This window comes from Strix aluco, chromosome 6, assembly GCF_031877795.1.
Source record: "Strix aluco isolate bStrAlu1 chromosome 6, bStrAlu1.hap1, whole genome shotgun sequence".
In the NCBI taxonomy this organism is placed as follows: Eukaryota; Metazoa; Chordata; class Aves; order Strigiformes; family Strigidae; genus Strix; species Strix aluco.
The window spans coordinates 13837583-13854387 of NC_133936.1; the positions used below are offsets into that span (position 1 = coordinate 13837583).

Here is a 16805-nt window from a genome sequence, read left to right on the forward strand (position 1 = left end):
GATGCCTGTGATGTTCCTGTGAAGTCCTTGGAATTGATCAGACAGCTTCAAAAGTTTCTGTTTCAAAAAGAAAAATGCCATGAAGTTAAACACTTTGGCCTTGCTTCACTTGGCTGACAGTGTATGGTGCTAAAAGTGAGGCAGCAGCATGATTGTGAGAGGGAAATGTTTCTCTAGTTCATGTGTCCCTAGAGGGACAATTGCAGAGAGTGCCTACGATTGAATGAGCTAGTCCTCCAGTCATCTTTGAAGTTCTGTAGGAATCTTAAATCTGAGCTGCAACTTAAGTGTTGTGAAAACCAGGTATTTAAACAGCAAAACTCAAATTAAAACAACTTCTCTGTTTCTCCCATATGTTAGTCAATCCTTCGCTATCCATCAGGCAATTTGGTCAGGGATGTTGGTTGTTAGAGGATGAGAGCAAGTCTGGCCACTTCTGTAATGATTTAAAACATGAGGAGCTAGATCTTGCCCTCAACAACCTTTGTGTTAGGGGCAGGTCATGCTGTGTTATAAGAAGTACTGTGAAAGAGGCTGGACGTGAAATGTTCAGATGGATAAAGTAATGACCTCTCCTGCATGTACCTCCCCATTTCAACGTACATGCAGATTTTTGTGAGAGTAATACGGCTTTGAAGCTTGTGTACTGCCATTACAGGTACCCTTCTGGCCTCAGACAGCTTTGGATCAGGCTCATGTGTCACCCTGAGTCTCTCATTATCTCAGGCCTTACCTAGGACTGAAAATCTTGTTGGGGTGCCTCTGGATAGGACTTGCTGCTGTTAACACCTCCTCGGCTGGCAGCTGTAATTGAAGCTTCCTCCTGGATTCTGACAGGGCCAGTGCACCCTCAGGCAGCCCTTGCCTAGTGCAGTTTAAAAAAAGCCAGCTAGTATATAAAGGTGTCTCAGCCAAGTGAATAAAATAGACTGTTTTTGTCTATTAATGTCTTCAGACTGTGACTTTAGTAAATTGTAACCAGCCTGACTGTGAGGAAAGGGGTTTGCTTCTTTCCTTGATGAAGGGTTGTTTGTGTCAGTCTTGTGCCTTAGCTTTACCCTGCTGTTTAATGGTGTACACTTAATGTTGCTCTTTGCTCAGTTTCTTCATTTTCATCGAGTGCTAAAAGTCTGCGTGTTTCTTTAGAGCTCACTTGGTGTTTTGAACATCGTCCATTGGACCAACCTGTTATTAGTCCTCAAAGCTGTCTGAAGGCCTGATATGAGCTAGTTGAGAGCTTTGCGGAGTGGGATACTGAAGAGCTAAATGCACACAAGTTCCTTGGCATTCTGTGCTCTGTCATAAACACGAGAGATCACTTTCTCCTCTCTTTGGCAGCACTAGCATGGTTGCACAGAAGAATCCGAAACAAAACCGAAACCCAAACGACCTGGATGGGATTGTAATTGTTGAAGGTATAGGAGGGCAACAGATGGGTTTGGTGGTCCGGGAGGCTGCAGACGCTCTCCAAGAGGTTTGATCTCGATTCATGGTTAGTGTTTGAGTTCATCTGGTTTCCTGTTCTGTCACTTAATCAAATCTCTGCATGTTTGGCTCTGCAAGGAGAGAGAGAGATGTCCATTCTGCATCTAGAAACAGTATGCCAAGTAGGAGCAACAAAATTAATTGTTAGAGAAGTGTCATCATCATTAGTTTATTGAAAGTGAGTGGGCAGATTAAAAAAAAAAAAAAATCTTTGTTTCTGCCACCAGCAAAATAGTAGGCTAAACAGACCAGGCCCTGATGCAGCGTTTTCTGTGTTTCAAGTTTAAGCTGGGACCCTTTCTTTACACTTGCTTTTGTAGATGCTTTAGATTCCAAGATATTTTGAAAAGCCAGTTTGAACCAACAATGAGTTGCTGAGGCAAAGATCTGATCAAAATGTGTTTCAAAGTAATGCTGAGCAGAAGGGAGAAATCGAGGTATGTATGTTTCTCTGGCTGTTATGTTGCAGGTGGTTTCTTAGCCCAGCAGTCTCTTAACTGCCACTAGAGTTCAGCCCAATTCATGGTATTGTCAAACAAAACCCTTTCTGCTCCTCATTGTTCTGTGCACCCTCACCCACTGTTTTATAAATCTTAAGTGTAGCGGTGGCTTTCGGCAATCCATTGCTGTCTGTGTTGGGGGATTTCTTTGGCCATCCATTTACGTGCAGTTGCAAATGTCAGGCTGAGTTAGAAGCTGTGAGTGTAGAGGGTAACCCTCCTTCCCCTCCCTGGAGCTGAACTGGTCTTAAGTGCTGGTTTCTGCGGGCCCCTGTCGGCAGTTAAAATCCAGCTGCTGCTGAGAGTTCTTCTGTCCTTGGCCAACAGTTTCCATGAGGGCTGGCAGCCCTGGAAGAACGGGAGTAGGCAAATTTTGTCATGCAGACAAGTTTGTGTTTAGAGTCATGGGAGAAGAGATAGACATTAGCTGGGAAGCCTGAGGGGAGACCAAGAAAATAAACTTTTTCCAAAACTGTTAACTTACAAACTGCTGCTGTTGCATCCTATGGCCAGTCTGTTACAGGCTCTACTGAGTTCCTGTTCAGTTTTGGGTGTCTGATTGGTTTTCATATCAGCAGCTTCTTGGCATGACTTCTTGTCACAAGTATGCATGTAAGTCATTGTCTTAGAATTGGAGGTGCTTTTGTCTGTGGCTGTAGTATCTGCTTATCTACCTGAGGCTCTTCTATGGGTGAATTTATTTGAGGTGTAGACTGCATGGAGTGGGGTTTTTTTCTTCTTCATTCCCACATCATACACATTTTAAGATTGTCTAAAATACACATGTATGTTTGGAGAAAATGATGTAGGGCGCAGAGGGAAGAAGTCTTACTGAAAGGCGCTTAGTTGGACACTCAGAGTCCCTTGAGGGCTCTACCTATGTGATGATCTTGTGTATTCATTTTCCATTACAATCTGTTATTTTACTGCTAGCACTTGTATCTCAAGTACTTCCTTCCAGGGCAGTTCTGGTTTGGACTTGTACACAAAAACTTAGCTACTTCTTCAGTGTCACTAGCCTGTTATACATCAGTAGTGATAACAAGGTCCTGGAGGATTTGTTTAGTATGGAATTTATATTAAACTGACCAATCTCTTTAAGACTAGATTATCCTGATCTTGCACCAGCATGGGGTGGTATGGGTTTTTTTCCTTTTCCCCAAGGTGTTATCTCGTCCTCAGTTCCCATTGCCACTGGAGACTTGTATTGCAGCAGCTCTGGGAAAGGAACTGAATTTCTACCCTATTCCTGCCTGTAAAACAGGAGATTCTTGGTATTCTCCCATGTTTTTCTTTAACTGATGTACATTAAGAGATGCTTTGCATCTTCAGGATGGGCTAAATTAGTGATCTTAATCTAAGGGGCTTCATCTGTGGCAATACAAATAGAGATTACAAGATTCAGATGTGCGCTGTGAAGCCACTCGTCCTGCTAGCAATCTGGCAAGTGTTGGGCCACCCTGTGCTAATTCTCAGTAGTGTTCTACTTCCAAACCTTGCTAAGGGTTTTACCCACATGAGGCTACAGGTGAGAGTCTCTTCCTTTTCTTTCCATGTTCTTCCAGATGATCCAGTATTGCTGCTGGATTGTGGAGGAGAGGGTTAGGATGTGACTCTGGAAAGTTTTGTCCTGAACTCATAGCTGCAGTAGGAAGGGGGCTGGACGCCACCTCCATTCTTCTGGGATGTATCACCACAGCCCCTCAGGGGACCTTGTGCACCCTTGGCTGACACCTTGCAGAGCAGAGCTGGAAGTCATAGAGAGTCAGCAGTGTATGGTTTGTTGGCCAGGGCCCCACAGGTGTTAGATCTGGAGTCTGCCGGCCCTAAGGTAAGGTTAGATCTCTAGAATGAGGGAGAGAGGATATTTTTGTACACACAAACCCACAACTTAGGTACTATTCATGGAGTAAAGTGTCATGAGGATAGGGGTTTTTTTCTCCCCCCTGTGGTCCAGTAGGCCCCTAATAAATTACTTGTAGTGTGATACCTTGGAACCATGAACTGAGATGCCTGCAGAAGGGAGTCATACAGAGCAGCTCCTAACATTATAAGATTTTGATCTGCATCTCTGTGCTCAAACTGTTAAAAAGGAAGGAGACCTTGAAAGCTCATTCTAGACTTGTCCTTGGTCTCAAAGTTAAAACCAAACTGATTTCAGAGAGGGATTGTATTAGGAAAACAAAGGATGTTAAAGCTCATCTAATTTTCTACCCTACTCTTCAAGGGTTACTCCCACTCTGCAGAGTGGTTCCATTAGTGTAGGGTGTTGGGGTCACATTGAGGTGACCTGTAAGTCATCTTGATTTGCTGCAGCTTCATTGCTGTGAAGATTTTTTCAAGATTGATGCCGTTCTGAAATCGGTAGTTCTGTATGAGGTGTTCAGTTACCAAGTCAGCAGTGCAAACCTTTAGTGGAGGTGTAAGAATTCCTGTTATCTGAAGCTTATCTCTCATCTTACCCAGGGCAGGGTAATGCAACTTTCACAGCTAGCATCTGTCCTAGAAGGATTGTGTGGGGCCTAAAAGGCCTTAGTTAGCTTAAGCCCTGGGAATCTTTCAGCCATCTTCATTCTAGAAATCTGCCTCAGTTTTCCTCATGGCAGTGAAGTTGTGTGCTGGTGTAGATTGGTTACTGTTTGTACTTTAAACACGAACCCCTTAACAGACTCCAAGCAAGTTTGAAGAACGGATGATAATTAGCAGAGGCCTAGCAAGCCTTCAGCCAGCCATGGTTGCTCTGAGGGTGAACTGCCTGGAACAGTAGGGAGTTCTACAAATGCTTCCTTGGTGTGGCCGGTGCTGCGGGAGGAGGAAGAAACCCTCTGTTGAAGACCTAGTAACACTTCCAGCAAGGAAGCTGCATCCACGTGGGCAGTACTTTGCTTATCTGCAAGGCTGTGCTGCCGAGTATTAGAGGTGTGGTGGCTTCTGTGTGAAGACAGTTCCTGTTACTGTATAGGGGGTGTGGAAGGAGCCATTAGTACATTGAGATAGTCACGGGACTGTCCTGTCAGCTCATTAGAAAAGCATGAGTTGTCAGGCTGAAAATCTAAGATACCATTTTTGGATTAGGGGGAGGCTCGACTACAAGGCAATGCTAATTACCGATTTAAAACAGTCACAGTGATTGCGCAATAGTGCCGGGCACTAAAGAAACATTATTGCCTACTTATGGAGACAGGTGAACAAAAGGAAGAGCCCATCTGTCAGTTTCTGGGTGGGTGTCTCTTGCAAACTGCCTTTGGCTCCAGAAAAAGGTTTCTTGCTTCTTCAAGTAGGACACTTGATATTTTACTTGCCACCTCATTCTCTCGGAGGGTTTGAACAACCAAGAATGCTTTGAGCTTAGAGACTGTCAGTACAGCTGCTTTGCCCACTGCTACTTGTACGTCCAGGGAGGAGTAAGTTTGATTGAGTGCTTATGAGTGTCATACTTTGTGAAGGCCTGATACCAAATCCCCTCTGGGCAGGGGATAGCTGTACTGGTTGAAGCAAAAATAGAGGAGAACCGGTGGACAGAGGGAGGAGAGTTTCCACCCTTCCACTCAGGATTGCACTTTGACCCTGCCTTGCTGATGAGATCTTCATTTAGTCTTCACAGTATGTGATTTCTAGGTGCTGTTCTAATTCCTCTGAACCTCTTGCCCAGGAGGGCTTGGCTGGCAAACCCAGTAGTTATTTACAATGCCCACCTTCCAGTAGCGGTGAACTACTGCAGGTTTGATGCATTGGAGCTTTTATACTTGAAAAACTGCTGCATTTGGCTAGGGTGGAGATCTGAAGGAGTTCTTTGTTGTGGAAAGTCAAGGTTCAAGGAAATGTCTGTCTAATATACCTTGAACTAATCTTAAACTGAAGTTTGTATGCAGTTAGGTCCTGAAACCTGTGAAGAAGGAGGCTTGTTGGTACAACTGTGTTGCTGTGTTATTTCTACAACTGCTGGGCTACAGCTAACCACATTTAAAAAAAAATACCCAACAACAAAACCACCAAAGAAGTGTCATGTTTACAAGTTGTTTACAAGTTAAGCTTACTGTCTGGAAGTAGGTACATACATACCTTCAGGAAAGTAACTAGGGAGGCCTGGTTATTGAGTGACACTGGTTCTTGCCTACAGTGATCGTGAGTGGCTGGCAGCAATATTTTGCCTCTCTGGAAGCTTGTGTCTTGCGTTAGCTGTGTTAGAGTAGTTGACCGTGGAGGTTGTGAACTGCACTGGTTGGTTGGCAAATGAAGGTGACGGTGAAACATGACAAAGATGGTAACTCAACCTGATGACTAGAGCAGCTGAGAGTGGGGCATAATTTTTAAAGTCAAATAGCTATGTTAGAAGAGCTTCCAAGTGTAGACAAGCCCCCAGGAGAGTAGTATTGCATTCTTTACAGGCTTCAGGTTTCCTTCCTCATTGCGAGAAGAGGAAGATTTAAAATTTCCTGTAAAGTTATCCTAAGATAAAGACGTATTTGAGAATTGCAAATAATTCTGTTTCACTTAGTCTGGCATCAGTGGGATTCTCCTAAGCACTGAAAAAAGTTCAGTGGCTTATGTACTCAGTTTAATGCTGCCACAGCATCTTAGGTAACAAGTATTTCCTTATTGCTATTTGGATTGACTTAATCTACCTGCAGAGCCAGTTGATTTGCTGTGAATCGTACCAGCTTTTATGGTGTTATGGTGGGAGTAACTTTGGGCTGTTCAGTCTTTGTCAGCTTTCTCCTTTAAATTCATCATTTTTAGCTTGAGGCTAGCATTAAACTTAAACCTCACTAGTGGCTTTCTGCTGGATAGCTCTTGATGGAAAATTTAGGTGTTACTGTCAGAGGCTTTGACTAAGCACATAGTTTTGATGGCTTATTAGTGAAAGAGGGAACTTTATTTTTGCAGTGGCAGAGTTGTGGTGGTGGTGAGAATAGTTTTTTTTCTCTTGGATTATCTTATTTTCATGTTGACATTATGTTGGACGTAGCCTAGTCTGTCTCCCAAAGGACAAACCACAAGCCTAGTAGGAGGATTGGAGAAAACCCTTGTTTTGGAGCCTATATTTAAAACCCTTCTCAAAACTTGGATGAGATCCAATACAGGACTAGTGCCACTGAGTGTTAGTTTTGATTTCTGCAAGACTGTGCTTCTGTGGGAAGAGGTTGTACTCAAAATCCTAGTCCTAAATTGTTTGTATCTTGTAACACTGGCTACCCGAAAACTATGGCATTTGAATTCTGCAGGAACAGAGTGGACCACTGGGGCTGAGACTGTGGCTTCATGTTTTCCAAAGTTTATTATGTGGGGAACATCTGCCCAGCTGATTTCAAACTTGATGGGATATAGCAGCCATATATGTCATTGCCTGGGAGGTTCATTTTTTTGTCAGCTTGGGTCTCGGGTTTTCTCAGGTGGTGTTTTTTCCACTTCCTCCTGTAAGGAAGAAGGGGACTCAACAGACTTCCTAACATGTGTGGAAAAGCTTTTTTTTTTTTTTTTTTTAGTTAAAAAAAGTGCAACTTAAACACCTGTTGGCTTGTAGATGCAAGCTAGCTTGAGCCTTCTTTCTTGGCTTACTATTACTGTTTTCCTCAGGATTCAAAGGTATTTCTGGCCTTTCTCCCCTGTTTGGTGGTGGTGCCATAATGTATAGTTAGTCTTCTTTAGACTACTATCCTCAAGATTGACAAATTTGTTCTTCTACAGTGCACCATAATTTTTATCCTATGCCTTCCTTCACATGTTTAAAAAATGAGGAACAGGGAGGGAAATTTGTTTATATTAGTTTGCTTAAAGGATTGTTTCTGTGGTTGTAGGTAGAGACTTACAAACTCTTAAATGAAAACCACACAGAAGAAAGACTTGAAACTTTGAATGTTCCTTTCTTATGGCAGTATGGGCAGCTAATGGTTTCTTGGATGTGTTGGGACTTGTCTATCTGCGAAGTTAATAAAAAATGGCTATTCTGTGGTAATTAACAGACATTCACACCCTTCTGTAATCTGAATTTTCAAGTTTAAGCAAGTTCCACATTTCCATTTTAAAAGCAATTTCGGGACTTTCTTCACCGTGTTCTATCCAGTTTAACAGGAGAATCCCCCTTTGAACATGTGTGCAACTTCTGGAGTCCAGAAACAAACCACACAGCTAACTTTGAAGATTTTAGCTACACCATGGTAGCTGCTAAATACCACTTCTGCCCCTTCTCTGGCAGCTCTCTGCTAGTGAGGTATCCAGTGAAACGCTGCCCTACTATGTGAAAACCCTTCTGTTAGATGCTTAGAGACTCCAGCGTGTAACACTGTCTCGCCTAACTGGGGCACCTGTAGCAAGGAGCAAGACCAGCCCATGCTAGAGGGCAGGGCAGGGTCCAATATTCAAAGATTCAGATGGGGAAACTCAGGGGAAAACTTCTGCTGCACTTTTACAGTGGCTTGAAGTGGCCCTGATTTTTTGCCCGTGCTGCCATGGGTAGTCGGAGCCATTTTGTGAACCATTTTGGTTTTGAAGGTGAGAAAGCTCAGAGCACTGCTTTCAGAGTCAATGCTAAACTGATACAAGTGAGAAACTGTAGTTTCAGCAGTAAGAAAAAGCATGGTTTTCCTCTACTTTGGAAGCAGTGTCCCTCTTTTAGAAAGAAAAAAGGCTCTAAGAGTATTGATTGGGGTGGTGTTGAGGATTTTAGAATTTGAAGTCAAATCACTTTCTTGAAGCAAAATATTGGGAGTTTGTTATGTTCTTTAGACAGTTCAGGTTGGGGTAGTGGTCACAAGCAGTAAGCTGTCACAGCACTAACTTAAAGCCTGAAGTGCTATGTGTGCAGTTGCAGGTGAGCATATAATCACAGAATGGTTTGGGTTGGAAAGGACCTTAAAGATCATCTAGTTCCATCCCCCCTGCCATGGGCAAGGACACCTTTCACTAGACCACATTGCTCAAAGCCCCGTCCAACCTGGCCTTGAACACTTCCAGGGAGGGGGCAGCCACAGCTTCTCTGCTCAACCTCTTCTAGTGCCTCACCACCCTCATAGTAAAGAATTGATTCCTTAAATCTAGTCTAAGTCTGTCCTCTTTCAGTTTAAAACTGTCACCCGTCGTCATATCATTACACTCCCTGATAAAGAGTCCTTCCCCATCTTTCCTGTAGCCCCCTTTAAGTACTGGAAGGGCGCTATAAGGTCTCCCCAGAGCCTTCTCTTCTCCAGGCTGAACACCCCCAACTCACTCAGCCTGTCCTCACAGGGGAGTTGCTCCAGCCCCCTGATCATCTTTGTGACCTCCTCTGGACCTGGTCGAGCAGGTCCATGTCCTTCTGATGTTGGTGCCCCCAGAGCTGGACACAGCACTGCAGGTGGGGTCTCATGAGAGGGGAGTAGAGGGGGAGAATCCCCTCCCTCGACCTGCTGGCCACACTTCTCTTGGTGCAGCTCAGGATACAGTTGACTTTCTGGGGCTCATCACTAATACCACCTAGTCCTTCTCCTCAGGGCTGCTCTCAATCCTCTCATTGCCCAGCCTGTATTTGTGCTTGGGATTGCCTCAACCCATGTGCAGGACCTTGCACTTGGCCTTGCTGACTTTCATGAGAATTGCATGGTCCCACCTCTCAAGCCTGTGGAGATCCCTCTGGATGGCATCCTTGCTTCTCTGGGGGGTAAGGTTTTGCTGGTGGGGAGGGAGTTTAGTCTACAGGCACAGACAATCTGTTCTGGCTCGTGGTAGGGTTTGCCAGGCAGTTGGCTGAGGTGAGTCCCTGGATGTACGGAACTAGTTTTGATTGCTGTCACCCAGCGGGGATTTGAACTGGCTGCCTGGAATGGAGGGACCTGCTTTCTGGTGACTCCTCCTGTCTGATGAATAAGACACGCCGCCAGTGTGGGCAGCTGGGAAATGTCTGGCAACACTTGTAAGGTTAGGGAAGCTTAAGACCACAAGCCTCTATGCTGCATGTAGATGCTGTGCTTGGTGTTGGTAAGATGTAGCAGTTTGTAAGTCTGGCCAGGGAGGATGGAGGTGAGATAATGAACTCAAAGTGTCTGCTGTGAGAGGTGTGCTTTTGCTTCCAGGCTGGGGTTCTTGTGTGCATCTCATCTGTTGTCAGATCCACTTTGTTTTATTAAGACTTTTGTGAAGGCCTTATTTGCTCAAACAGAAGGTATTTAGATTTGCTGCCCCAGTGCTTCCAATTAGTGAACTTGTGCCTCCAGCTTCCTTCCAGTTGTTTATTGAACCAGGTGTCTGCTCCACCACGTCTTCCCTTGCTCTGAGCTTGACCTGCTTTCCTCATGCTTGTGGATAAAGTAGGGCAGATTTCTAGCTTTGGGTATTATTAGACAGGAAACAAAAAGACACTGGATTTTTATCACCCCCTCCTAAAAGAGTTAACCTGTGATGAGGGAGTGTTTCAGGAAGCAGTATGTTGATGCCAGGAGCCCTGGACTGTGGGAGGGTGGAGGACAGGCCTGGGGTCTGTTCCCTGGCTGCCTGGAGGGATTCATTTGGCTGCAGATGGAGGGACAAAAAATAGAAAAGATGCAGCTGGATCCCTCATAAAGTTCTTGGACAGGAGAGTTTCTAGGGCTGAGGAACATAACCAAACCCCATATTATGTTCCTCAGCCATTTTTTTTTCACACATAAGCCAAAATCTTACTTCAGAGGTGATGCTGTGCCTCTGAGTGGCAGCAAAGTTTGGCCTGCCCTTTCTTGTGTATGGCCTTGGTTCTTGGGACACCATGGGCACTGTTGATTGAACTGCTTTTAGACTGTGCCAGTGCTGCTTCCTGGACATGTGTAGATGGGGTGTAACAGAATTTAGCCTGGAGACAGCCTGAGCACCTAGTTTTTAAAAACTGCTTATCTCAAATTCCTGGAGCCCGGTGTTAGTGCTGTATCTTTCCAGCCAGCTGATGGCATTGATTGCTGAAGGCCAACAGTCAAAACAGGATCCAGACTTCTTCCTGCTTTCACTTCTTAAAGCAGATGTGTTTTCCTGGTGACCTCCTTAAGGATTTTGTCTCCACGGTTGTGGGTGGATGGTGATGGTGGTAGCTGAATAATACTGATTACTAATCAGCTGTTACTTAAGCCCCAGATTTACTGTCTGTTACTAAAACTTTGAGGGAACTGATGGATAACTGCTGTTGTAAAGAATAAGCAAAGGTTTTTGTCCTGACCTACCTTGTCTGATTCCTTAAAATAGAACAATGCAGCTTGTATCCAGCTTATCACAGCTTCGCAGCTGTATATGAATAACCTATTTTGTGACATGCTTTCGATCTTTTTTTTGCTCCAGTCTTAATTTAACCTATAATACTGTTCTTTTTAATTTCTTTCAGAATGGACTGCTGAATTGGGAATTATTGCAGACTCAACAGTACAGCACTGCTCATTGCTTCGTCTATTACTAGTTATTTAAATTGGACTTTTAATATCCTGCCAGCTGCTGTTCACACACACATGGTGCATTGTTGCCATTCTCAGAATTGCATCTTTGAAACTCAGACCCTCAGTAACCTTCATCGAACAAAGAGGCGACCTCCTGCATACGTTTATAGAGGGATTTTTTGGACCTACTGCCCTCTAGCTTTCTTGCTGGTGCTGTATTTCTAAGACACTATGGAGCCCACTATGGAGTACTGCTTAGCACAGGTGCTGCAGAAAGATGTTGGAAAGAGACTTCAGGTTGGCCAGGAACTGATAGATTACTTCTCAGATAAACAGAAGTCAGCTGATCTTGAACATGATCAGACTATGCTGGATAAAATGGTTGATGGACTGGCCACTTCTTGGGTAAATTCCAGCAATTATAAGGTAAGACCTGTTAGACGGAATATGACTACAGTCAGAAGTTGCAATGTCAAGTGCTACTTGATCTAAGTGAAAGTTTTGTATTGTAGACTTTCTGATACACTGTTCTGTAAGCTGGTAATTATGCTGAATCAACCATTCTTGTCCCATTTCTTGGTAGTTGATAGCCAATACAATATTGAGGACTCAAGGAAGTAAGAATGCAGTAAATGGGGTTTTAATAAGTAGATTTACATTTGGTGTTCATACTTTGTGATATCCTGGTTTCTTTGTGTACCTTGTTAGCTGGTGGCATGCTTTGATCATCCCAGTAGTTAGGAACATTGATGATTTCCCACCATATTAAAAAGGTTTATAAAACTGCAGAAAGCATATCTAAACAGCAGAATTTTTCACTGTCATTAAATCTTGCTAGACTTTTTTTTTCATGTTTATGTGAACAACTTAAGTGCAATTGATCTATTGCACTTAGGAAAGGTAGTGTGTGTGTATGTTCTGTTGAATTTGAGTGTTGCAGTGAGTTGGTAGGACGCAGAGCTCCACTGCCTTTTAATCCCTGTCATGTTGCTTCATCTCCCTGCAGCTCTTGGTGAGGAAGTCTTACCACTCCCATGTACTGTGGGAGTGGGGAGGGGTTTTCAGCTGTGGCTTGGAAAACTCCTGTCCTGGTCCCTTCATGAGGCACTCTGACAATTCTAATAGGGTACTTAAGCTGTTGTATGGGATGTAATAGACTTTGTTCCTTTCTGATAAGTCCAGAAAAATCTGAGAAGTTAAAGTTCCTACAGAGCTGAGCCTGAAGATAATTGAGAGTTGTACTGGAGTTCTTTCCTGTAGAAGTGGAGGAGAAACTAGCCATATAGGTTGCTAGTGCTTTGGAGCTCAACATATGCTGATTAGTTTATACTATTTTTAACAGAAATTTTGACTGAGGCAGTTGTGAGATTGCAGTATATTGGTCAGTGTGTTCTGCACAGCTGCATGTTTTTCTCTTCATTTTTGTCAACAAGCAGCTGTTGTAGAAGCTGTTTGGCAGGTAGGAATAAAAGAAAAAAAAACCAAAAAACCAATGAACAAACCACCAAAGCCAATACAGTTTCACTAGAGGATCCATTCTGTTGGAGCACATGAAAAAATCTTAGTTTGCTGTCATGAACAAGCGGTATGCATATAATTTTCTGAGAGCATTGCATGTTCTTATTCCCCTTTTCTTGCTAACTGGCTTTCTCCTACAGACTTCCATGATTCTCAGTGGAAAGGTAACCCAAGCACAGTTAATGTGAAATTGCTACAAAATGTGCTGTTTGCATGGATTTTACAAAGTGATGGATCACAGAGCTATGCAGTACTTTGCAATTCCAGCATCACACTTAATTTGCAGAATTTCTTTTAGGATAACTTGTTCTCTTGCTCCTTCCACCCCCTCTTCCCAGTCTTTTGTCTGTTGACCTACACACTTACAATGTTCACTGTGATATTTGTTCTCCAGTAACAAACTGGTGGTGCTTCTGTTCTGCAGTGACTCTGTTCCAGAACTCATGCTGCTGAGCTGGCTGTTCATTAATGTTCGTGTTCTATAGATAGCATTTGATGTGTTCAATAAGTTCTAGTAAGCATAACAGAGACATGTCTTAGATGTCTGGAGGGTGTTTTCTTGGTGAATGAGTACAATAGAGGATGTGAAACCTTTGAGTGGGGCAAGCTGACAGGAGGTTAGCAATATACCGAGGTCTGCTTCAGTATCCAGCCAGGGGTTAGTGCATCATCATATGCCAATCTCTTCCTTTTGTTTTAGTGCCTGCATCTGTGTTATTGTTGCTTTTTTTTCCTTGACTGCTTGTGGGATGGGGGGGTCGAAGCTCAGCTCTGTGGTGTGAGGGAGAACAGGATAGCTGGTGTCATCTGATCCAGTTCATGGATTAGTGTAACAACCTTGAGAGCGAAAGGCCAAGCATCACTGCCCCAGAAGAGCCATCTGGAGAGCTAAACTGCAGTTGTTTGGTCACGGTTGAAAAAGTCATTATATTCGCAGTCTGTTTCTCTGCTGACCTCACTCCCTTAATTTGAAAAAGTATCAGCTTAAAACAAAGATTGAGATCATCTTCATGATCTGAAATTTCCTAACACTTCAGTGATAAAGAACATGCTCTCAGAATTAGACTGGGTTTGGATAACAGACCCATTATCTTGGGAGAGCATCCAGTTGATTTATGGCTCCTACCTGTCTAGGACTCTGCTAACTAAGCACTTGTGCTTATATATTATCACTGAGGAAACATCAGTGAACCAATGAAAAGTGCCATCTCTGAGGCAATTCAGTTCAGTTTGGATTAAAAGAAGCCTCAACTGATGATGAAATCACTATGCCTTTATGGGGAGTGCTCAAGATTTCTCCCTCATTGGCATACAAGTCTGAGCTATATAAGTCATGACCAACATTGACATTTTTAGACTTTGGTGTTTTTCTGTACATTGTTTCTATTTTAACCTGACACTATTTTGTGAAGTCCTTGACCTCAACAACAGGACTGGAGACAGTGCAATCTTCTCTTTCAAGTCATGCAGCAAAAAAGCAGTGATGGAGGGGGAAGGGATGCTTCTCTTTCCTTGGTGCTGTCCAAGTCTGTAAAAGCATCATGTGTGAAACAGTGAGACCTAACACACTTCTGATAGCACTCAGCACTCTGAAACTCTTCTAACAAATGGCCTTATGACCTGGTCACTGATCCTTGCTTTGTAAGAGGCAGTTGCCTTAGGTGCAGAAGGCACTTAGATAGTTCAGGGTGCTTTTCAAGTCAAGGAAACATGAGGGTTGTTATATGAAGCAAGGCACTGAGCTCCAGTGTAAGGCCATTTGTGTACCTATGCTTGACAGGAGTGCGCTTGAACTGCACCCAACAGGCATTGCCTGGCCTGCGTTTTCTCAGCAGTACTTACAGGTAGGTGGAAGACAGAAGACCAGTGTGGACTGAGAAGATGAATGTTCTTTGAGAGCTCTTACTCTTCTGTGGAGCTCAGTTACTTAGAGCAGACAGCCCATGTTTGCATGGGCACTAGGAGCTGTGGGGTAAACTAGTGAGGTTGGGCTGAGGAAGGTATTGTAGGATGCTGCAGACCAAAGAGGAATCCTGCCTCTGTTCTGTTTCTTCGTGTGCTTCGTTTTCTTGGTCTGTGCTGTTTCAGAATGGTAGTTCTGTTTGATTCCGTTTCTTCCCCGGCTAAGCAAAACCAAGTTATTTTGCAGAGCTTTGAATCCCTGAACTAAGGCTTGCACTGAGCTGTCTGTCTTGAGATGTGAAGCAAAAGAAGGCAGCAGTGTGAGGGGCTTCAGCATGACCTCTCGGCTTCACAATCCTACAGCAAGGGGAGAGAGCTAAAATCATCAGTAATTCCTTGGTGAACAATCTCACTTTGAGCTGTTTGTGGTGGTATTTAGTAATGCTGCTGTTAGGTATGCAGGATCTCCTGACTCATCTATGGCTGATGTGCATTTCTCAGTACTCAAACTATGATGTGCCATTGATGTTTCATCTTGAGGTGTAGTGTAAAGGAATATGTCCAGGATCTTAAAGTAGTTTTCTACTAGCCTAATGTTCCTAGAGGTGAACTGAGGGTGTTATGCAAGACAAGGTCACTGCCAGCTTCTCCACAACAGGTGAGTATTGTACTGTTGCCCCCATCTAACAATGGGGATGAGGTCTCTTGCAACTTTCCCTTCCCTGTGATGTGTGGCCTGTACAGTTGCTGTTGAGGTTTACACTGGTTTGTTTTTGACTAGCAACACCCAAGAGTGAACTTGATTTAGAGATCTGGTAGTGACAGCATTCAAGCCAGTCAGGGTCCATCAAATTGAAGAGAGGTTCTACTCAAAGTTGTCTCATACTGCAGAGTGGTAGGAGAGGCCAGTTTGAAGTGAATCTGGGTGGGGGTTTGCAGTATGGAACTGAATGAAACTTCTTGGTTTTTTTCTGCACTTTGGCCAGTAGTGATAGTTTGGTGCTGCACTACTCTCACTGCACAGACTATGCTTGCCAAGGAGAGTATCTCACCCTTGCATGGGATATGATCCCTTTCTCCAGTGCAGCTTGATCTGAGTGAGAATCTGCCCAGCAGCTCACAGGAGCCTACGAAAGGGGAGTTCGGAACTGACATAGTTAACAGACTGCAGGGGCTGAGGACACTTCTACTTGCAAAGGCGGTGCTGGTAGGCCCGGTCTGTCAGGGTGAGGGCTGTGCACGGCCGTGTCCTGAGCTTTGTTTGTGTTCACGTATGCAGGACTTCAGATTTTACTTGTTTAGCTCCTACTTCATTTTGTTACTTACAGACATCACACTCTTTAAAATGTGTGGTGAGATGTTACAGAGAAATTTTTTTTATATAGTGAAGTATTGCAGGGAAATTTTATTTCCCCTGACAAAACTCAGTGTTAGGGAAAGCAGCCTTCCATTCTGATCTGTTTCTGAATATCAAGCATTACAAGAGCATGCTTCGCTGAGCTGAAGAGAAATAAAACTTACATACATAAATTAGCTGGCTTTCTTAAACTGTGTATTGAATAATTTTTTTTGGCTTTGCTAATTGAGGGGTAGAACAGATGGTGCAGGCTTAGTTTGAAGTGGCATCCATTAGAGTTACTTAAGCTGATGAATGGTTGTTCACTATAAGCTTACATTTGTTCTCTATACTGTGTTTATTTTGGTTGAAATTCGGTGGAAGAAATTCCGATTTAAGAAATAATTATTATGCATGGTTATGGGTTGATATGATAATTTGGTAAGTGTGTTTTGTGAGTATTTAGTGCACAGGGGAAAAAAGACTTCACCATCTGGGGAAGAAAAAAGAGACTTGTAAAGGGTTTCCAAGCAGCTGCTGTTAGCTGGTGAGTTTTGGGATGCTGGGGGTACATGAGGATCAGTAATATATACATTCATTTAACAGTTTCATCCCTGAAGACCCCTTTGCCATGAAGCTGTAATTGCTAATAAAAAGGAATTAAATTAGTTTTGATGCCCAAAAGATACGAGAAAT

At 43.5% G+C, this 16805-nt stretch overlaps 1 protein-coding gene across 1 annotated transcript in view; it reads left to right on the forward strand.

Moving 5' to 3' along the window:
* CLASP1 (cytoplasmic linker associated protein 1) overlaps positions 1-16805 on the forward strand; it is a 189013-nt gene that overhangs the window by 1962 nt on the left and 170246 nt on the right. Inside the window, exon 2 of the mRNA XM_074828769.1 lies at positions 11305-11779. Coding sequence (XP_074684870.1) covers positions 11585-11779 — 195 coding nt within the window. The 5' untranslated portion in view covers positions 11305-11584. The remainder of the gene's footprint in view (positions 1-11304; positions 11780-16805) is intronic.